Genomic DNA, 23,796 nt, shown 5'->3' on the forward strand with positions numbered 1-23,796 from the left:
TCCTATGGCTGGATTGACAGGCCCCCCTCTCAAGGTGCTTCCCCACATGCAGAAAATAATACATCATGTAAATGATCACGCTTTACTCCTGGGTCAATCTGCTTATTCGCGGCCGGTCATGTGACATATTTTCAAGCCTCAGATGCGAGTCACATGATCTATCTACTAGTCATATAATTTTCTTTGTACTTCTGCTGGAAATAGATGCTCGCATACTATCCCTCTTTGTATGTATTTGGCCGTGCTTATCTTAGTTTAGCCAGCCGGTGGCCTCCCCCACTGGGGTAGTTTTAATCGATTAATCAGACAATGACTACTACCAGTATGTTTTTAATTCTGACGCTTACTGTACTACTTTGCCATATACGAATGATTACAGATGTCGTCTTACGGTTTGTGCTTCGTCAGTAAGGCATACAGAGTACGGCCTGCTGTACGAAGTAGAGTGTACCCGGTGGTTACCCTTGAAGCCCTGTACCTTGATAACATGGCTGAGGAGACACCCCCGGGATTATGTGAGTAGGTAAGCACAGGGATCCGTTTCTCGACTAGCGCGTTGTGCTGACGGTACATGTAACATGTACACATCCTTTTACCGGCGTTACACTACCACCTACAACATCTACACCATCCTGACAGCATCCTTACAACACCCCTACAGCAACGGGGTGCAAAGGTACGAGGGCTGGAGGGCTGTTCCTTCAGCTTCGGGGTTCGGATCCTCCGGGATATACGGTTAATAGCCTGGCAACCGGGTTGGAATCTGCAGCGACTACTGCATGGAAGCTCACCGTGCATATGGCATCTGGAATCCTGGGACCTGGATCCAGCCGCATGTAATCTGCTCCCTCGTTTCTGTGCAACGTGCCTGCCTAGGACATCCCGATCCTCCTGGTCTGGAGAAGTGGGAGCATCGATCCCGGTGCTGGACACGGATGATGCTCCTATGTTTATCCATCACATCAGCTATCACGTTGTTGCCACATGGCTGCAGCCCGGCATACCTACCCTGCTGTCAAAATGTCTTGTTCTCGACCTCCGATGCTCTAAGCAGGGTTTCTAGTTGCGGAAGATCGGAGGAACTTTCCACGTGTAGGCCCTATGGGAGGGCTGGGATCAAGAGTTAAGTGGTATACTATGTCTCTAAAATCTTTTGGAAGTCAGGACGAATCTTAGCAATCAGATAGCCATCTTTGCAATCATTGAGACTTGGTTCCTACCTGAGCCATTCATTACTCTCCTCGCAATCTCCTCGAAAACCTCTGGGCTCTACAACACCCCTTTGTTCTATACCATTATCCTTTTCTTGTACCAAAGTTCCCCTCACCCGCCTTCTACTTGTCAAAGTCACAGTCGCAGTCATGGGAGAGTACACAGAGCCCACCGCATTCGAGATCCCCGCAGAGGAGTCTAACTATCTCCAAAATGAGACCAAGGTAGATACCTGCTATTTCCCCCTCCTAACCAATGGTGTTATTATAGAACAAGATGCTTCCCGCAAGGGACTAGATATGAACCGCTATGTCACACCGATTGACCTCGGACGACTTAGCAGCAGCGGAGAGCTTCGTGCCTTCTGCGCCAAACATAATTTTGACGCCCCGGCACTCTTCCAATTTGCATGGAGTGTAGTTCTTGCGAGTTATATCGGTACGCAAAATGTGAACTTCATTGCGGTGAAGTCTCAGAAAGAAAAAATCGAAGTTGGAATTTGCGAAGTCGAACTTGATGATGGAGCCTCAACAATCGAGGCTTTAAAGAATGTCGAGGAAAAGATGAAAGGGAGCTACTCGACACAACACAGAACGCCCCTTTCGGAGCTACAAATGCTAATGACAGCAGAAGGACGCCCAGCGTTCAACAGCGTTGTGGTTTTCCAAGAATTAGACGAAAGGTTGTCTAGAACAGCCGCCCGAGAAGAACGTCTCGAAGTATGTTTTACTCCTTTGGCGTTTTCCGGTAGTAATGGCCACTAACATATTTTAGGGTGATTTCATGTGTATTACCGTCAGAGAGACTTTATCGCGAGTCGAAGTCGAACTCGCCTACCCAAGCTCCCTTCTTCCCACAGCACAAGCACAAAATGTCGCTTCGACATTCAGCCAAGCTTTGATGGAAATTGTTGAGCAACCACTGAACAAGGTTGGAGAAATTGATTTGGTTGGCCTAGCTCACTTGGCACAAATCTGGAGATGGAACAAGGAGATGCCCAGGGCGATCTCCAAACGCGTCAATGATCTTATTGAAGCACAGGCCAAACTCCGGCCAGAAGCTCAGGCCGTTGTAGCCGAGGACGGAGAACTTTCATACGGCATGCTCAGCAACCTTTCCACAAGACTGGCTCACCACCTCGTTGGACTCGGTGTCGGCCCAGAGAATGTTGTTCCCCTTAGCTTCGAGAAGTCGAAGTGGGCGATCGTAGCTATGCTCGGTGTGATCAAGGCAGGAGCTGCGATTGTGAACTTGGATGCCCAGCAACCGATGGCGCGGTTGAATGGGTTGATGGACAAATTGAAGGCTACCTTGGTCCTCACATCACAGAGGTATGGGAAGCTATGGGAGGATCGGATGATGGTCTTTGTTGTCGACCAAGAGAACATCATAAATTTGGCCCACCACGCCGAGCCACCTGTCACTACCGCCACCCCAAACAACATCCTATATGTGATCTTCACTTCGGGGAGTACCGGGACTCCAAAGGGTTGTGTGATTGAGCATGAATCCTTTCTCACTGCGGCCGCAGCTCACGTTAAGGCCTCAAACATGACCAACAAAAGCCGTGTTTTCCAAGGTACACCATATACGTTTGACGTCAGTATGCTTGAAATCTTTACTGCGTTGAGCGTTGGAGCGTGTGTATGTTCTTGTGGAGATGAGATGGCGAAGGGTGGTATTGCAAACGTTATTAACAAGCTTGGCATTACCTGGACCTTTATGACGCCGTCTTTGGTACGGTTGATAGAGCCCGCAGATGTTCCGGGCTTGGAGACGCTAGCTTTAGGCGGAGAACCGCTCTCAACCGGCGATGTTCGAGTTTGGGCGGATCGTCTGCACCTGGTCAATGGCTATGGGCCGACTGAAACATCAGTTGCCGCCACGATAAATGCGCCCCTTAGCCTTGAGACAGATCCTGCAAATATCGGCCGTGGCGTGGGATCGCTTTGCTGGATTGTCAAGGCTGACGATCACAATACACTTGTGCCCATCGGCGCGGTTGGCGAGTTGATTGTCCAAGGACCAATCGTTGCTAGGGGCTATTTCCAAAGCCCGGAGAAGACCCAGGAGGTATTCATTGAGGATCCTCCTACCTTCGCCGAAAAACTGCCTGGATTGGCGCCAATGAGACTTTACAAGACTGGAGATCTCGTCCGCTATAACAGCGATGGTACAATTCAATTTATTGGTCGGAAGGATAAGCAAGTCAAGTTGAGAGGACAACGCTTGGAGCTTGGAGAGATAGAAAGTCATTTATCTCTTGACAGTCACGTCCGCCACGCGCTCGTTGTCCTTCCTAAGACCGGTCGTTGCAAAGAACGCTTGGTGGCTGTTCTTTCTCTCCACGATTTCCCCGTCACCTCATCCGACCCCTCGGATATTAGGCTTGTTAAGCAAGAGTATAAGGATCAATCCAGAATCCTTGCTTCTCAGATTCGCGAGAGTATCAGTCTTCACCTCACTAAATATATGGTTCCTACTGTATGGGCAATCCTCGAATCACTTCCCCTGACAACTTCCGGTAAAATCAATGGACGGGCGGTGACCCAGTGGTTGGAAAACGTGTCCGGAGACGTATATAACGAGATCGCAGATGTTGCGGCGCTGGACGTTGATGAGACGCCTACCTCCGATATGGAGAAAATGCTGCAAAACATCTGGAGCGAGGTGCTGAATATCCCAACAAGCGAGATTGGTTTGAATCGATCATTCCTTAGCATCGGCGGCGATTCTATATCAGCGATGAAGATGGTTTCTCGCTGCCGCAATCAACATATCGATATTGCGGTTAAGGACATTTTCTTGAGTAAGGGCTTGTCCGAGCTAGCTACTCGAGTAAAATTGTCTGATGCTCCTCTTGTTCAACAACAAGAGTATGACACCTCCTCTGAGCTTTCAGCTTCTCAAAGAATCGCCACCATCGGCCAAGACGTGCTTTCAGAACTCGGCTTGCTCAGCACTTCTCAAGTCGAGGACGCATTTATTTGCTCACCTATGCAGGAGAGCATCGTCCTCACCCGGGCAAGGTTTCCCGGCACTTATGAGATTAAGAAAGTTATTGTGTTGGAATCCCAGGACTCTGCGATACTGAACGCTCAGCACATTCGAAGTGCTTGGCAGAAGGTTGTCGATCGACATCAATCACTACGAGCTGTGATTGTCAATGCAATTGCTGGTATCCCTGGCGATGCAGTCTTCCACCAAGTCGTATTGAAGCAATACGATGCAGAAGTTGTCCAAGTCCAGTACAATGGAGACGCTACTCCTTCTAGTATTTCCACTTATCTCAGGAGTCTTGCCCCACCGGCATATGGCTCATCTAAACCTGAGCATAGACTCACTATTTGCAACGTGGCCGGTAACAGATCCTATCTCATGATCGACGTCAGCCACGCAGTTGTTGATGGTATCTCTGCGGAAGCGATACTTCAAGATCTTGCACTTGCCCTCGAAGGTAGCCTTCCGTCTGGTTCAGGCCCACTCCATGGCGACTACATCTCCCACATCCAAAGGCTACCGGAAAGCGAATCCATTGAGTATTGGAAAACCACCCTTGGTTCCATGCAACCTTGCATTGTACCCATGTACAATGGCGACAAGAAGTCTGCAAAGCAAGCTCGATCAATGAAGGTAGCCTTCTCCCAATGGGACGAACTTGTCCGATTCTCAGAGGCAAATGGTGTTACAATATCCAACGTTGTGCAAACTGCATGGGCGTTAACTCTGAGAGCCTATACCGGATCGAATGAAGTTCTCTTTGGTTATATGGCCTCAGGGAGAGATTTGCCAGTTCCGGGAATCGAAAGTGCGGTTGGTGTATACCTAACCATGGTTGTTTGCCATCTCGCATTCAATGAAGCAGCTACGCCTGCCGAGATGGCCCAATTAGCACAAGAACATTATGTCTCTGGCCATCCTCACCAGTATACCCCACTAGGAAAGATCCAGCACGCCATGAACACGCAAGGAATGCCATTGTTTAACACGATAATGTCCTTCTACAAACCTGCAACGAATGCAGGCGGGGATATTGTCTCACTTACAGCAATTGATGAGGTTGATCCTTGCGAGGTAAGATTTGATAACCTACTCCGCGCCTTTACGGCCTATGCTAACTTATCTTCTAGTTTGATATTGCCGTTGGTGCTTATCTGAGTGACAACGACCTGAATATCTCTCTTGGTTATTGGTCATCCGTTATCTCTGATGGCGAAATGGCAAACATTGCGAACACATTCAGCGGGGCGATTTCTGCAATGCTAAGAGGCAGCCAGACCATCGAAGAGCTTGATCTGTTTAACGAGCGTGACCGAAGTCAAGTATGGACCTGGAACAAGCAGGAACCTTTGGCAATTGAGGGTGTTGTCCACGACTACTTCCACGAGCAAGTCCTCGCACAACCTGATGCACCTGCAGTATTCTCTTGGGATGGAGAATTCACCTACCGTGAACTTGATCAATTTTCCAACCGTCTGGCCTTTTATCTTTCCTACCGCGGTGTCGGTCCTGAGATACTTGTCCCACATTGCTTTGATAAGTCAAAATGGGCAACAGTGGTTATGGTTGCTATCATGAAGGCCGGAGGAGCAGGAGTTGGCTTGAGTCCTGCTCACCCTGTGTCGCGTCTCAGCTCCATCATTGAGAACTGCGATGCTAAGGTCACTATAGTGGCGCCACAGCATGCTCATCTCTTCGAAGAAATCAACACCTCTACCATCATCGTGGACCGTCAATTTATTCAAAGCCTCCCTGGTGTTGTTGAAGGTTCGCGTCTACCCAAGGTACACCCTTCAAACCCTGCCTTTGTGTCATTCACTTCGGGTAGTACCGGAAAGCCAAAAGGAATTGTCCTCGAGCACCGCTCTCTGATTACAAGCATCCAAGCTCACGGATCAGAATGGGGTATTGGTCCTGGAAGCCGTGTCATCCAATTTTCCGCTTACGCCTTCGATGCTGCTGTCTCAGATACCTTTACCACGCTTTCCAGAGGTGGCTGCGTATGCATACCGTCCGAACATGATCGGACCAACGACTTGGCCGCAGCAATGACCCATATGGAAGTCAATTGGGCATTCTTGACTCCAAGGGTCCTGGGCACACTGTCGCCTGCTACTGTACCATTCCTGAAAACAGTTGTATTGGGCGGGGAGGCTATCTCGTCGGAGGATATCGATCCTTGGACCGCTGATATCTCCCTGAGAATTGTCTACGGACCCACAGAATGTACCATTTTCAGCATGGGCACTGATCCATTGACCCCAGCAAGTGATCCAACCGGCTTGGGTCACGGTGTAGGAACCAGAGTCTGGATTACCGACAGCAAGAACACCGACAAGCTTGCTCCTGTTGGGTGCATTGGAGAAATGCTAATCGAAGGTCCCCTCGTCACTCGGGGATACTTGAACGACCCAGAAAGAACTAAGATCTCTTATATTGGAAATCCCAAGTGGATGCCCGTGGATGCCAATACACCACCACGCCGCTTCTACAAGACTGGCGATTTGGTCCGTTATCTGCCTGATGGAGATATGATGTTCATCGGACGTAAAGATACCCAGGTGAAGATTCGAGGTCAGAGAGTCGAACTTGGCGAAATCGAACATGCAATCCTGCAGAACTTAGATTCTGTGATCCATGTGACTGTAGACTCAGTCGTCTTCCCGGCGTCCGGGCAAGCCATAGTTGCCTTCATCCACATCGAAGACTTATCGGAAGGCAAATCAAGATCGAATGATTTGGTTGTGCCCCTCGATCAAGATCTGACACTCAAACTCCGCCAGCTCGAAAAAGCCTTGATGGACAGTCTTCCAACCTACTTCGTCCCATCACTCTTCGTGCCGATTAGATTCGTTCCGATGACGATATCTGGCAAGGTTGATCGCATCCAGCTTCGACAGAATGCCATCAAGTTCACCACTGCTGAATTTGAGATGTATTCTTTAGCCAATCAGCATAAGAGAGCTCCAGCTACAGAGATGGAGAGTAAGCTGCAGCAACTGTGGGCAGAAGTTCTAAAGAGGGATTTAGAAGCCATCGGAGCAGATGACAACTTCTTCAGACTGGGTGGTGATTCTATCGTTGCCATGAAGCTGGTCAATGTTGCCCGAGCTGCTGGATTTACTCTTGGCGTTGCTGATATTTTCCAATCTCCTGAGCTGTCGAAGATGGCCGAGTTCTTGGAAACCTCCGAACCTAAAGATGGAACGACAACAACCGAGGCGCCAGCTCCCTTCCAGCTTCTTTCGGATGTCTCAGACGTCGATGCTCTACTCAGCGAAGTCTCGGATCAGTACCAGATTCCAAAAGCCCATATTCATGACATCTATCCTTGTACACCACTTCAAGAGGCCCTTGTTGCGATATCAACCACACAGCTTGGAGCATACGTCGCTCAAAATGCCTTCCACTTGCCCGCCGACATGGATGTCGAGCTTTTCAAGGACGCGTGGCAGACGATGGTTGACACTCACTCTATTTTGAGGACGAGAGTCATCTCACCTGTTTCGACTCGGTTCCTTCAGGTTGTGCTACATCAGCAGAAAATTTCATGGCAAGAAGCCTCGTCTCTCGATGCATATCTTGCACAGGACAAGAAGCGCCCAATCGTCTACGGTGGCGAGTTGACCCGATATGGCCTTGTCAAGGATGAGAAGACCGGACGGTTGTCATTTGTTTGGACCGTGCATCATGCTGTGTATGATGGATGGTCTGTGCCTTTGGTACTCGAGCAGGTCGGCCTGATCTATAACGAGGGAATAACTCCCACGGAAGCGCCTTTCAACCAATTCATCAAGCATCTTGAAAATACTAGTGTCGAGGACTCCAACAATTTCTGGCGTTCACAACTTTCCGGTGAGACTCCAGCCAGTTTCCCGAGACTTCCAAACGCAGCCTACCAGCCCCGTACAAACCAAACTCAGACGCTTCGGGTGGACGTCTCTGCGAAGTCCGATTCGGATATCACATTGGCCATCGTTCTCCGTGCTGCCTGGGCAATTGTTGTTGCTCGCTATGCTGAGTCTAACGACGTCGTCCTTGGCCTTACATTATCTGGTCGGGATCTATCTGTTCCAGGTATTCAACAAACACTCGGCCCCACAATCACGACAGTTCCCCTGAAGATGCATATTGACTCCGAGCAAACGATTGCAAACTACCTCAAGGATACTCAAAAACAATCCATTGATATGATGCCATATCAACATACTGGTCTGCAAAAAATCAAACGTGTTAATGCGGAGGCCATGGATGCCGCTAACTTCAAGAATCTGTTCGTTGTTCAACCACAACCTGGAGATATGGTCGACTTCCTCGGATTAGAAGAAGTGAAAATTGATACCCTTGGTTTCGACACCTACGCTTTGTTGGTGGAGTGTAACTATAAGGATAACAAGGTGGATATCAAGGCCAGCTATGACGACAATATCCTGCCAAGCGATCAAGTTTATAGGCTTCTCAATCAATTTGAGAAAGTGATACTCCAAATCAACGAGCAATCAGCAACCACAACCCTTGGCCAAATCGACCTTTTCAGTGCACAAGACAGGAAGCAGGTCTGGGCTTGGAACTCCGTTGCCCCAACGTCGACTGATGAGTGTGTTCATAATCTCATCCGTCAACAAGTCATGAGCCATCCCCAAGCTATGGCTGTTGAATCTTGGGATGGTAATGTGACCTATCAAGAGTTGGATGATCTTTCCTCGAAAATGGCCTATTTCCTCCGCACGACTTTGGGAGTCAAGCCTGAGGTCCTGGTTCCGATGTGCTTTGATAAATCGGTTTGGACCGTGGTCACCATGATCTCAGTTGTCAAGGCTGGCGGGGCTTGTGTCATGTTGAATCCGGAACATCCAGTTACCCGTCTAGGAGCACTCCTTTCGGACATTGATTCCCATGTCCTTCTTGCTGCGCCACAGAACCTGCATCTCTTCGAAACTCTTCCATGGACTGCTACTTCCGTTGAAGGTACATTCCTCAAGAATCTTCCACCTGTTGCACCTGACCAGTTGTCTCAACTCCAAGTGGCCCCAACTAACCCTGCTGTCATTATCTTTACTTCCGGCAGTACAGGAAAGCCAAAGGGTATTATTGTTCAACATAATGCTCTCTGTACAGTCGCGACCCAGCATGGAGAGGGTCTTGGATTCGGAGGAGTGGGCTCCCGAGTGCTTCAATTCGCCAATTACACCTTCGATGTTAGCGTTGGCGAAATATTCATCACGTTAATGCACGGAGGAACCATCTGCATCGCGACTGAATATGACAGAATAAACAACTTGGCTGGCGTGATTAGGTCCATGGAGATTGATTGGACTTTCATGACACCAACCGTTGCTGCTCTGTTAGATCCGAAAGATGTGCCAAACCTGAAGACCCTTGTCCTTGGTGGAGAGGCAGTCTCCCAAAGCTTAGTTGATCGGTGGTCCCCACACTTAACTATGATTGACTCATACGGACCAGCTGAGAGTACTATCTGGACATCCCATGCAATGCCTGGCCCAAATGTCGCACCATCTAACATTGGATTCGGCGTTGGCTGTCGATTATGGGTCGTTGAGAGTTCAGACCACAACAGGCTGACACCTGTGGGCTGTGTCGGAGAACTCTTAATTGAAGGTCCTGTTGTATCTAGAGGATACTTAAAGGAACCCGAGAAAACCAAAGCCGCCTTTATCGAGAACCCAGCGTGGATGCAGCAATTCGCCTCTGGCCCTCATCGCTTTTACAAGACTGGTGATTTAGTCCGATACAATTCCGATGGCTCCCTCACTATTGCCGGACGTATCGATAGTCAAGTTAAATTCCACGGTCAGCGAATCGAGCTAGGCGAGATCGAATTCCATATTAGGGCCCGACCTGAGATCGAAGCCGGCATGGTTGCTATGCCGAAAACCGGGCTTTGCAACTCCAAGCTCGTTGCGGTTATAGCTATCACAGAATTCGAGCCGCTAGCTCTCGAAGGTGATGCTGTTGCACTTGTTAAACCCAACTTCAAGGAAAGAGCTCAAGCCATCGTCAGTGACATCCGAGATGGGCTGTCTGATCTCCTTCCACCTTATATGGTGCCCACTGTCTGGATGGTTTTGGACGCCATTCCTCTCACAGCATCGCGAAAGATCAACAGAGTGCCGATAAATAAATGGATTCGAGAAGTTAGCAAAGAAGATTACCTCGAGATTGTTGACGTCACCGCCAGCAAGAATGAGCAACCAACCACCTCGATGGAGAAGCAACTCACTGACGTGTGGAGTCATATCCTGGATATCCCAGCCGACAATATTGGTGCCAACCGATCCTTCCTCAGTCTTGGAGGTGACTCGATCACTGCTATGCAAGTGGTATCCCGATGCCGAACCATGAAAATTCAACTGAGTGTCGAAGACATCTTGAAGAGCAAGTCCCTGGCAGAACTCGCATCGCGGGCAAAATCGTTGCTAGGTCCATCCATCTCCAAGGATGAAGATTTCGATACTCCCTTCCAGCTTTCTCCTGTCCAACAGCTCTACTTCAACGATGTTGTTCCACGTGATGGTTCAACGAAGAAGGGGGTTCACTACAATCAAAATGTTCTCGCTCGTTTCACTCGCCATGTCAACGCCGCCGACGTTGCTCAAGCAATCACCACGATTGTTAAGCATCATTCTATGCTGCGTGCATCCTTCAAGAAAGACAATACTGGCCAGTGGATGCAGACTGTTAGTCGCGATATCTCCGGATCTCATGTGTTCGAGAGTCATGGCAGGACAAGCCGTGAGAGAATGGTCTCAGTGGTAAACAATCGCCAGGCTGGCATGGATATCCAGAATGGTCCAATCTTCGCGGTTGATCTCTTTGACATGGCAGATGGCGGCCAATTGATTTCGCTCTGCGCCCATCACTTGGTGATCGACTTGGTGTCCTGGCGAATCATCCTCCAGAATCTTGAGGAACTGCTTGAGTCAAAGTCCATGAGCATCGAGACACCCGTGCCTTTCCAGACCTTGAATCGTTTGCAAATAGAGAGGTCGAAGGATCTTATCCCCAGCACAGCGCTTCCTGTCCAGCTTCCTCCAGCAGACCTCAAATATTGGGGAATGTCTGAAATGCCTTCCTGGAACGATGTCGAAGAGATAAATTTCGCATCTAGCGAGGAGACGACTTCTCTGCTTTTTGGCACTGCGAATGAGTCCCTTAAAACAGAGCCCGTGGAAATCATCTTGGCTGCGCTTCAGCAGTCCTTCCGTAACACTTTCGATGACCGCGATGCACCTGCCATCTTCTGTGAAGGCCACGGTCGAGACGCCTGGGGCCCTCAAGTCGATGCCTCGGGGACTGTTGGCTGGTTCACAACCTTCAACCCCATTCACGTTTCGGGCGATTCTCAATCAGATCCCCTGGACGCCATCAGACGAACTAAGGACATTCGCCGAAAGATCCCACGCAACGGTTGTGACTACTTCAGCTGCCGGCATTTCTCACCAGCCGGAATCGAATCGTTCAGACACCACAAGGATATGGAGATATGCTTCAACTACATGGGTCGCTACCAGCAACTCGAGCGTGACGGTGCTCTAATCCGGCAAGAGGCTTTGCAGGATGGCGAAGTTATCAGCCCTGTTGGCGAAGACGCACGACGCCTCGCAGTGTTTGATATTTCTGCTGTTGTAACCAAGGGACAACTTAAGGTTTCGTTCTTCGTTAACCGCACCACGCAACGTATGGATAAGATCCATAGCTGGGTCTCACAATTCGAGCAACTATTGCAATCCGTCGCTCAACTCCTCATCAAGGCATCTACTCAACAAACATTGAGCGACTTCCCTCTGATGTCGATGGATTATGATGGCCTTACCTCATTTTCTAACACACTCAATGAAATCGGAGTTTCCAGTTCGAACGTCGAAGATCTCTATCCTGCGTCTGCAATGCAAGAAGGCATTCTGATCAGCCAGGCCAGGGAACCTGACGCTTACAAAGTACGCCAAATATTCAAGGTTACCTCAAATGACCAGTCACTCCCCATTGATGCGGCAACCATTCAAAACGCGTGGCAAAAGGTGGTCAACTTCCACGCCTTGCTTCGAACCATCTTCTTGGACTCATTCGACGAATCTGGGGCAGGCTTCTATGATCAACTTGTCCTCAAAGATTTCCCGGCCGATGTCCAAATCCTTCAATATGATGGTGAGGGCGAAGACGTCGTGTCCTTCCTCGAGGAACAGCCAAGCCCAGACTACAGTGAGCGTCGTCCTCCTCACCGCATCACATTGTGCGAGGCAACAGACGGCATTTATATGCATTGGGAAATATCCCACTCGCTTATTGATGGCACTTCAATGGCACTTGTCATGCGGGACTTTACGCTTGCCTTTGAAGACCTCCTACCTTCCGGTACAGGGCCACTATACAGTGACTACATTGCGTACTTGAAGAAGCAGCCTGAGTCGGCCTCTTTGGACTTCTGGACCGGTTATCTTGCAGATATTGAGCCATGCCATTTCCCAAGCTTGCGGGATGTGCCACCTAAGGAGATGTCAAATGAACAGCACTCAATAGTTGTGAATTTGGATGTTGAGTGTGACCTACAGAAATTCTGTGAGCAGCACGAAATAACCGTGGGAAACTTGATGCAAGCAGCCTGGGGTCTGGTATTGAAATCATATACTGGATCAGATGATGTTTGCTTTGGATATATGGCAGCAGGCCGCGATGTCCCCGTGGAGGATATTTACAATGCAGTTGGGCCGTACATTAACCTCCTGGTCTGCCGATTAGATTTATCAGGAGAAGTCGCAGTGGGCCAACTTTTAGCCAAGCTCCAGGACGAATATGTTGACTCACTTCCACATCAACACACATCACTTGCCAAAATTCAGCACGCGTTAGAAATTCCCGGTCTGGCGCTCTTCAATACCAGTATATCTTTGCAGAGACTACCTCCTCCTGGCCCAGAGCCAAAGATAGCTTTTGAGGTGGTGGACCAAATGGATCCCACAGAGGTTCGTTTCTCTAATCTCCCATTATACTGGCTTTCTTTGCTAACATTCTTTTTAGTATGTTCTCTCGTTGGACATAACCACTGGAGGAGCTGAAATTGAAGTCGTCCTGACACATATAATTTCACATATCCCTGAGGATCGCGCAGTTAATATTGCTAACACGTTTGGCACTGCCATCAAATGTCTAATGTCGTCTTACGACAAGACCGTAGGCAGCCTCGACCTTGTCAGTGAGGAGGACAAGGAGCAAATAAGCATGTGGAGTGGCCTTAGCCCACGACCCGTCGACAGTTGCATCCACTGGTTGATTGAGGAGCAAGCTCTCGCTCAACCCTACGAACCAGCCGTGCAATCATGGGAAGGCGATGCAACTTTCACTTATCACGAACTGAATCAAGCCGCCGTACGCTTTGCCCAGAAACTGAAAACTTCCGGAGTTGGACCAGAGGTTCTTGTACCTCTCTGTCTCAAAAATTCTGCCTGGACTATTGTGGCAATGTTGGGAGTTCTCAAAGCAGGAGGAGCTTATGTTATGCTCAGCCCCAATGACACTCGAGCCCGCTTGGAAAGTCTGATCAAATGTACCGCAGCTTCCGTGGTCATCACATCTCCACAGTATTCCTCACTGTTTTCGGACATGGGAGTCAACGTCATCTCCATAGATGGTCCTTCCTTCAAGAAACTGCCACCTGCCAAACGCTTTTCGCCAAACAAAACAACTCCCAGGAATGCTGCCATGGTTGTTTATACCTCAGGGAGCACGGGCGCTCCAAGAGGCACTATTTTAGAACACAGGTCTATATGCACAATGGCAACACGACATGGACCCACTGTTTCTATGACCCAAAGAGCAAGTGTGTTGCAATTCGCTGCCTACACTTCTAGCGTCAGCAACTCGGAGATCTTGACCACTTTGATTAACGGAGGGTGTATCTGTATCCCATCTGACGATGAGAAGACAAATGATATTAGTGGCGCTATCAGCAGAATGGACGTCAACTGGGCATTCCTTTCACCGACTGTTGCTAAACTTGTCAACCCATCCGACGTTCCGAGCCTCCAGACTCTGGTGCTTGGTGGCGAGCCCGTTACTTCATCTCTCACCAAGCAGTGGAAAACTGTACAGATCGTTAATTCATACGGTTTATCTGAGTGCTCCCTGTGGACATCAAATGCCTGGCAGAAGAGAAGTGGAGCTGTCTCCCCTTCGAATATTGGGAGAGGAATTGCATCAAGGTTATGGATCGCCGACCCCTCAAATCACAATCGCCTTGTCCCAGTTGGCGCTGTCGGTGAGCTGTTAATTGATGGGCCACTTGTTGCTAGAGGCTATCTTGAAACTCCCGAAGCAGAATCTGCATTTGTCACGGAGCCAGAATGGTTCGAAGAATATGACGAAACCTCCGAATCCGAGCCTGCTCATATTTTCAAGACGGGTGACTTAGTCCGATACAGCTCCAACGGGATGTTAACATTCGTCGGCCGCAAGGATTCCAAGGTCAAACTACATGGTCAAGCAATCGACTGCAGCGAAATCGAAAATCAAGTCGCCATGGTTCTCCCCGGATCCCAACAAGTTGCTGTAGAAGTCGTCTCAATGGCGACACAGGAAGGAAAGCATACTCTGATCGCATTCTTCTCTGAAAACAAGAGCACCGTGCCGAACCTTTCAGGGGAAGGGCTACTCCTACCGCCTTCAGACACTTCCCGGAAATACTTGAAATCCATGCAGGCCGAGCTTGGGAAAGTACTTCCACAGTACATGATCCCGACCGTGCTTGTGCCGCTTGGTTCCTTGCCGTTAACTTCCTCGATGAAACTAAACCGCCGTTCGTTGCAGGATCTTAGCAGCAACTTCACCGAGGATCAGCTCGCTCTATACTCGTTGAGTGAGTCAGCAAAGCCAAAGAAGTCAGCTATGTCCTCTAAAGGAAAGACGCTCTCCAGTATCTGGGCCCAGGCTCTTGGCGTCCCGGTTGAGTCTATTGGAGCGAACGACCACTTCTTCCGTCTGGGAGGTGACTCTATCACGGCGATGAAGATGGTCACCATAGCCCGGACCCAAGGATACTCTATCACGGTGTCGGACGCATTCCAAAATCCCCAATTGTCAGCGATGTTGAAGGTGTTTAGGAAGCTCAACGAGTCGACTGAACTTTCCATCATAGGCTCGGAAGACCCAGATGTTTTCTCCTTGGTTGATGGAAAGGCCGACGTCGAACCACTCACCGAGGAGGTGGCCAAGCAGTGCGGTATCGACAAAGATTTGATTGAGGATATATACCCCTGCACACCTTTCCAAGAAGATTTGATGGCGGTCGAGACACATAAATTGTCAACCAACGTCTCTCGACACGTGTACGAGATCCCCTCTAATGTGGATATTCCGCGCTTCCGAAGCGCCTGGGAGGTTCTCTTTGCCTCTAGTGCTACTTTAAGAACCAGGATCGTCAACACGGAGCACGGTCTATTCCAGGTCGTTTTGAAAGAAAAGATATCATGGCAGAATGGCGAATCTCTCGAGCAGTATCTAAACCAAGATAAGGATATCTCGGTCACATATGGAAGTCCGCTCACTCGTTACGCCATTGTTGGCAATCCCCGAAAGAGGTTCATAGTCTGGACCGCACATCATAGCGTGTATGATGAATTTACCACACAACTGGTTGCGCAACAGATTACATCAATCTACACAGAGGGCGTCGTTTTAGAGGAAGTCACCTACAACAAATTCGTCCACTATCTTGGAGCAGTTGATCCAAACTCTGTTGGGTCCTTTTGGCGCGCTCAGCTCGCAGAGGAGTCATCTAGATACCCGCCACTACCCTCTACTACGTATCAACCACGGACAAACAACAGGACAGCCCGCACCATCCGCGCTTCTCGAATTGACAGTGAGGTTCCACTTTCCAATATCCTCCGTGCAGCTTGGGCAATTGTCCTCTCCGTACATGGAAACTCTGAAGATGTTGTATTCGGTGCTACTCTCCCTGGCCGTTACGCAAATCTCGAGGGTAGCATGCAAGTTATGGGGCCTACTGTCTCCACAGTTCCAGTTCAAATTAGCTTGGATCGCTCCAAATCCGTCTCAGACTTCCTCCGACAAGTCAACAGCCAGGCGGTTGCTATGATTCCCTACGAGCACACAGGCTTGAAAAATATTCAGCGTGTCAGCAAGGAAGCCAAAGATGCCGTCGACTTCAAAAATCTTCTCGTCATTCGGCCTACTCCCAAACATGGCTACCCATCCGATTTCCTGGGCTTGACTCGAAAGGATGTTGATGTGAAAAGTCCTTATGCCTATGCCCTTGTCCTAGAATGCAACTTGGGTGAAAATTCTGTGGAAGTCCAAGTTGCTTGGGACAGGAACGTTCTCCCGGCAGAGCATATCGAGGGGATAATGAATCAATTCGAGCTCATCGTCCATCAACTAAACGATCTCGACATGAATTCCGCTATGACGGTCGATCAGATCGAAACCATTACCGCCCAGGATCTCCAGCGTATTGCAGAGTGGAATACCGAGAGGCCGCGTGCTTTGGAGGCCTGTGTCCATAGCTTTTTCGAAGAGCAAGCACTCAAACAGCCCAACGCATCTGCTGTTGAGTCCTTCGATGGCAACTTCACATATGCCCTGCTCAATGACATGGCAACCCGCCTCAGCCAATTTTTGGTCAGTCGAGGAGTGAAGCTTGAGGACAAAATTCCTATTTGCTATAAGAAGTCGGCATGGGTTATTGTGGCTATGTTTGGTATCATGAAGAGTGGAGGAACTTTTGTCTTGCTTAATCCCGAAAGTCCTGTTGATCGGCAACGGGGCCTCATCAACGATTTGGGATCCAACATGGTATTGTGCGATTCGCACTCAGCCACGGCCTTCGCTTCGGTGCTCCCAAGTTCAGGGGTCATTCTCATGGACGAGGCTTTTATCCAAAATCTCCCAGTCGAAAATATCGCGCCCGCTATAGTGCCGCCCTCAAGCGCTGTCTTGGTACAATTTACCTCCGGCAGTACAGGGAAGCCAAAGGGGATTGTTCTAGAGCATAGGTCTGTCTGCACTGGCTTGCTAGCTCACGGTGAGCAAACAGGCATGGGAACACACACACGTACTTTCCAGTTTGCCTCCTATACCTTTGATAACAGCATTGAGGAAATTCTCTCCACCCTGATGCTCGGCGGAACAGTCTGTGTGCCCTCCGACTTCGACAGAATGAACGATGTTTCTGGTGCTATGGCAAGGATGCGAGTCAACTGGGCAGACCTTACCCCGACTGTTGCTGTCCTCCTCGACCCAAGCATCATACCAACGATGGAGACACTTGTGCTCAGTGGGGAATCAATCACCAAGGAAGTTGTCGAACTCTGGGCTGACCATGTTAAATTGGTTAACAGCTACGGTCCAAGTGAATGCACAGTCGCAACATCTTGCAACACCCGTTTGGCGGAGACAAGGGATTTCTCTAATGTTGGCAAAGGCTTTGGATGTACGCTTTGGATTGTTGACCCTCAAAATCACAACCGCCTCGCTCCAATTGGGTCAATTGGGGAACTTTTGATTGAAGGACCCATTGTCGCAAGAGAATACTTAAATGATCCCGAGAAGACAGCAGCTTCATTCGTTCGCGATGTTCCTTGGGCAAAGGATATGCCCGGAGACCTTAAAAAGTTCTACAAGACTGGAGACTTAGTTCAGTATAACGCAGACTCGACTATCAGCTTTATTGGCCGACGAGATAACCAAGTAAAGCTTTACGGCCAGCGAATTGAACTTGGAGAAATCGAACATCAAGTCAAGTTAGCCCTCCCAGATAGCACGTACCAAGTTGCCGTGGAGGTTCTTACTCCAGAATCGCGAGGGAAGAACAAGTCTCTTACAGCCTTCTTTTGCCAGGGCAATTCAACTGCTGTAGGAACCGACAATCTTATTTTACCTTCACAGGATAGCCTGCAGGCCATGCTTGCAGAGTTGCTATCCAAGCTCCAGTCTGTCTTGCCAGCCTACATGATACCGGCTATGTTCATTCCTGTGTCATATATGCCTCTGTCAACCTCCGCAAAGCTTGACCGAAAGACACTTCGCCAAATGGGAAATCAATTATCTGGTGAAGCGCTTGCCTCGTACTCTGTCTCGAACGTCAAAAGAGGAGCAACGGAGAAGACGACAAACGGCCTCGGGATTTCGTCCCAACCTCAAACAAATCCTGGGCTTCCGTCCCAGCCTCGAACAAATCCTGGACTTTCGTCCCAACCTCAAACAAATCCGGGCCGTTCGTTCCAGCCTCCAACAAACTTTGCTCCCAACACGCTACAACCTTATTCACTACTCCCCAAGAAATGCGATATTGCAACTTTACGAAGTGATGCCGCAAGACAATGCGGCGTCAGCGATGAGGACGTCGAAGACATTTACCCTTGCACTCCCCTTCAAGAAGGGCTGATGGCTCTGACAGCTCGACGCGAACTCTCCTATATTTCTCGAACAATCTATCGTTTGCCTGATAGTATTGACTTGAATCGCTTCAGAGACACATGGGAGCATGTGGGCCGTACCCAGTCTATTCTCCGAACTCGCATTGTCCAAACTGCTTCCCGAACATTCCAGGTCGTGGTAAAAGATGGGCCAGAATGGCAGTCTTCGCCTACATTAGAGGAATACACGGCAAAAGACCTCGAGACGCCAATGACCTACGGAACACCCTTGATTCGATATTGCCTCATAAATGGTAGGGACAGCCAGTCTGACTCCTTCTTCGTCTACACCGCCCATCACTCGGTATATGATGGATGGAGTGACTCTTCGTTAATCGAAGGTATTGAGTTGGCATATACACATGGTGTTGCCAGTCTACCTGATGTTACCCAATACAACAAGTTCATTCAATTCCTTGAAAATACCGATGTTGCCGCTTCAAACAAATTCTGGCAAAATCAACTCTCTGGAGGAACTCCGACAAGCTTTCCTCGACTGCTATCTCCTACATTTGAGCCAAAGCCTACTAAGGTGCAATCCCGCAAGCTTGAGCTTCCAAGAACCGGCTCTACGTTCACCCTGACAACCTTGTTAAAAGCCGCATGGTCAATGGTTCTAAGTCAATATAGTGATTCGGATGACGTGATTTTTGATCATGTCTTGTCAGGTCGCAGTGCTCCCGTGGAGAATATCGACACTATGATCGGCCCCACGCTATGTACAGTGCCATTCCGTGTCCGTATTGACAGGACCAAGAAGGCAGAGGAGTTTCTGTCCGATATTCAACTGCAATCAATAGAGATGATGCCATTCGAACAAGCAGGCGTTCAAAACATCCGTCGTCTGCCGGGTGTCGACGCAGGATCGGGATCTGGAAACTTGTTCCTTATTCAGCCAGCCTTGGCAGCGGGTGTTGCAGGTCCACTAGGCATGGAAATAATCCCAACATCACACGATGACTTCGAAACTTACGCTCTTCTTCTCGAATGCCACGTCTCAGATTCCGGTCCTGTTGAACTTCTCGTCCGATTTGATGAGGCTGTGATCGATGAAGGGGAAGTCTCCTGGTTGCTGACGCACTTTGAAGTCGCTGCCCGGAACTTGCTGCTTAATCCGTCTTCGCAACTTAACGAGATGTCTCTGTTCAGCGAAAACGACATTCACCAACTTATGGAGTGGGTTGGCCCTCCCGTCGAAACATGTGAGGCTTGCGTACACGACTTGTTCAAAACTCAGGCCGAGCTTAACCCATCCAAGCAAGCTATACGCTCATGGGACGGGGATTTCACGTACGGCCAATTGGATTCCCTATCAACCCTCATCAGCAGCCATCTTCGGAGCATTGGAGTACAACAGAACTCATACGTCCCGTTGTGCTTCAACAAATCAGCCTGGGCTATCGTTGCCATGTTAGCAGTCTTGAAAGCCGGAGCTGCAATTGTCATGCTAAATCCGGAGCACCCAGTTGCACGTCTCAGGGAAATCGTCGAGGAGACCGGGGCAAATGTTATCCTAGCTGGACTAAAAGAGGCTGCAATCGTCAAAGATCTCGCTGATTCCGTCTTACCCGTTGATTCAAGCCTCGTAGTTCGATTTGGACCAGTGCCTACGATAGGGAAGCTCTTCGTGAGCCCCAGATCTCCAGTATATGTCGTTTTCACTTCTGGAAGCACGGGCAAGCCCAAAGGGGTTGTCATCGAGCACAAGGCTTTCGTTACAAGTGCTCGCCACCATTCCAAGATGATAAAGCTGAATTCAAGCTCCCGGGTGTTACAATTTGCAGCCTACACTTTCGACATCAGTATGGCCGATATCTTCTCAACTCTCATTGTTGGTGGGACGGTATGCGTTATTTCCGATACTGACAGGACGAATAATCTGGTCCAGGCCATCAACAACCTAGACGCCAACTGGGCCTGCCTGACTGCAACTGTGGCTGGTCTATTTCAGCCTTCGGAAGTCCCGAGCTTGAAAACTCTAACTCTTTGTGGCGAAAGTCCGACTGAGGGCAATGTATCGACGTGGGGAGGAAAGGTTGAGTTTGTGAATGCATACGGTCCTGCCGAAGCTTCAGTCTATTGCTGCATCCAATCAAACGTACTCGCAACCACAAGCCCAACGAACATTGGAACAGGAAGTGGGTTGAGGGTGTGGATTACTGAAAAAGAGGATCCTCAAAAGCTGGTCCCTGTTGGAGGTGTGGGAGAGATGTTGATTGAGGGGCCTAGCTTGGCACGAGGCTACCTAAACGATGCTGGGAAAACTAGGGCGGCCTTTATCGAGAATCCTCTTTGGATGCAGAATTACCCTCAAATCGGAGGAAATCGTCGACTTTACAGAACTGGCGATATGGCCAAGTATAATTTTGATGGAACAGTCGAGTTTTGTGGACGCAGAGACAACCAGGTGAAGTTTAACGGACAACGGCTGGAAACCCAGGAAATCGAGCATCATATTAGGTCTCGACTCGACCGTTTGGACATTACTGTCGATGCTATTAACCTAGCATCCCAAAACGACAAGAAGATTCTAGTCGCCTTCTTCTATCATCCAGATAACGTATCATCGGAGTGGACCGCAGACGAGCTCGCTCTCAGCTTGAGCGATACCACACAGAACATGTTTGTTGATTTACGATCCGATCTTCTCCGCTCGATACCTTCGTTCATGATTCCCTCTCTCTTCATTCCGCTGAGGGGGATGCCGATCAATACCTCTTTCAAATTGAATCGATTGGTGCTCCGGCAATTGGTCAACGGCCTCAACAATGCATCATTCCGAAGCTATGCCCTTGTCGATGCCGAAAAGAAGGCGCCTTCGACCGCGCTAGAGAAGCAGCTTTCCAGTCTCTGGGCCAGCGTCTTAGGCACTCCACAAGACTCGATCGGAGCCACCGACAACTTCTTCCAACTTGGAGGCGATTCTATTTCCGCAATGAAACTTGTCGGCCGCTTGAGATCAGCCGGTATCTCAATGACCATCGTTGACATTTTCGAACACCCGAGAATTGTAGATGCAGCTACCTTTATCACTACAAACCGCTCTCTCGTTACGGGTGCCCCAGCCAGAGATATTTCGCCCTACAAGCCCTTCTCGATTGTTGGGAATGCCAACTTGGGTGCCTTCCTCCAAAAGGTATCCGAGAAGGCTGTTGTTGAAAAGAATAACATCGTGGATGTCCTACCTACAACTACATCTCAAGATATAGCCCTAGTTGGAGGCCTAACAGATTCTCGCTGGATGTTGAACCACTTCTACTTCGACGGCAATGGACCAGTCGATATTGAACGAGTCCGACGAAGTTGCTTCAAGCTTGTCCAGAGCCTCGAAATCCTTCGCACTGTTTTTATCCTTCATGAAGGCAGATTCTTGCAAGTCGTTCTTGAATCACTCGCCCCTAAGTTCTCGGTCTATGAAACGGATGGCGATATCGACGTTTTCGCCCAACGCCTCTACGAAGACAGTTTCAACCGCGACATTCCCCTCGAGCAGCCTTTAATCCAGTTCACCGTTATCAAGCAACTGTCCTCTTCGAAGCACCGCATCACCATGCGCCTGTCACATGCGCAGTATGACGGTGTATCTATATCTGGTATCTGGGAGACTCTTATGGCTGCTTTCAAAGAACAATCTATGCCACAAGCACCTGGGTTCTCTCGCTATGCCTTCCTGTCTAACGTAGTCAGCGCGAAGGCGGCCACGAAGAATCACTGGACGAAACTTCTTGCGGGTTCCAGCATGACAAGTCTTGTTTCTCGCCAAGCGCCTGAGCTGCGCAAACCATCAGATAAGGTCGCAACGCTGACGAGGGCCATTCGGCCCGCAGCTCTTTCCACCCCAGGACTGACATTTGCAACAACCGTCAAAGCTGCGTGGTCTCTTACCCTTGCAAATTTGTCGTCCAAGCCAGACGTTGTTTTCGGAAATACTGTTAACGGTCGAAGCTTGCCTATCGACGGGGTCGAGGATATTGTCGGTCCTTGCCTGAACATTGTACCAGTCAGAGTCACCTTGCAGTCAGACTGGAAGATAATCGACCTTCTAAAGCATGTGCAAAGCCAGCAGCTTCTCAGCACACCTTTCGAATCGATGGGTTACCGTGATATATTCAAAAAATGCACAAGCTGGCCGAAATGGACATACTTCAGCAGCATTGTGCAGCATCAAAACATTGGCCCCAACGAGCCGATCAAACTTGATGGCACCACCTACGAACCTGGATTCATGGGAACCGATCTCGACCTAGTGGACGTTTCTATCGTCTCCACGCCCCTTGAGGATGGTTCAATGGAAATCAGTCTCAATTACTCACACAACATTCCTTCAGAACTCGCCGAGGAGCTACTCGAAATGTTATGCGAATACACGATGAGCTTTTCCTCGAACCCGAACGCTCCTCTGCCTAATCCATCTGCTATCACTCAGCAGAAGCAAGTCATTCCGCTCGCACCTAAATCCCCTGGATCCGTTGCAAGCTCACGCACATTTGAGTCGCTCGAGCCTAAAGAGGCAGCGGCACTCCAGACGGTCTTGAAGGGAGCATGGAGCGAGGTTTTGGAGAGCCCTTCAGAGATCAAATTGGAATCTTCGATCTTCGAATTGGGCGGTGATGTTGTAAACGTTGCACAGCTGGCAGTCCTATTGAGGGCGAAGAGCTTTAGTGTCAGCGTGGAAGACCTTGTCCGATTCCCAACTATAGAGGGACAGGTCGAATTGCTCTCTCCACAGGTTGGAACGGCAAAGCAAATTTTGGGATAGTGTTTTATTACATGTCTTCCTTGGAGATACAAGGGGAGAAAGCTTGAACACTCATTTATATTTTCCTTTGTATTACAACCCTTAGAATAGGGGTTAGCCACTTGCTTTTAGGATACGGCGTTTAGGATACGGCGTTCACACATGGCAAGATTGATTTGTTTTTCTTTGGTTGTATGGCACCTGGCATAGGAGTTTTGTTTATTCGAGTCTAAGAACTCCAACATATATGGATACGATTTCTTTACATTTGTCATAACTAGATACTATCCTTCAGATAATTTTATTATACAACAAATTTCAAATAAATTAAACAAGAAAACGCTCAAGAGATGTCTTAAATTTAAGGTGAGTTTTAGCCAATACTCGTATCACTGG

At 49.1% G+C, this 23,796-nt stretch overlaps 1 protein-coding gene across 1 annotated transcript; it reads left to right on the plus strand.

The window, feature by feature from the left end:
- Positions 1–1,361: 1,361 nt before the first annotated feature.
- Positions 1,362–23,421, plus strand: BP5553_10357 (uncharacterized protein; the record flags this gene model as incomplete). Its single annotated transcript, XM_032018980.1, has 4 exons — positions 1,362–1,931; positions 1,987–5,286; positions 5,343–13,193; positions 13,249–23,421. 4 exons carry the CDS (start codon positions 1,362–1,364, stop codon positions 23,419–23,421), a joined length of 21,894 nt encoding a protein of 7,297 aa, XP_031865004.1.
- Positions 23,422–23,796: the final 375 nt, after the last annotated feature.

This window comes from Venustampulla echinocandica (genome assembly GCF_003357145.1).
Source record: "Venustampulla echinocandica strain BP 5553 chromosome Unknown scaffold_14, whole genome shotgun sequence".
NCBI lineage: Eukaryota > Fungi > Ascomycota > Leotiomycetes > Helotiales > Pleuroascaceae > Venustampulla > Venustampulla echinocandica.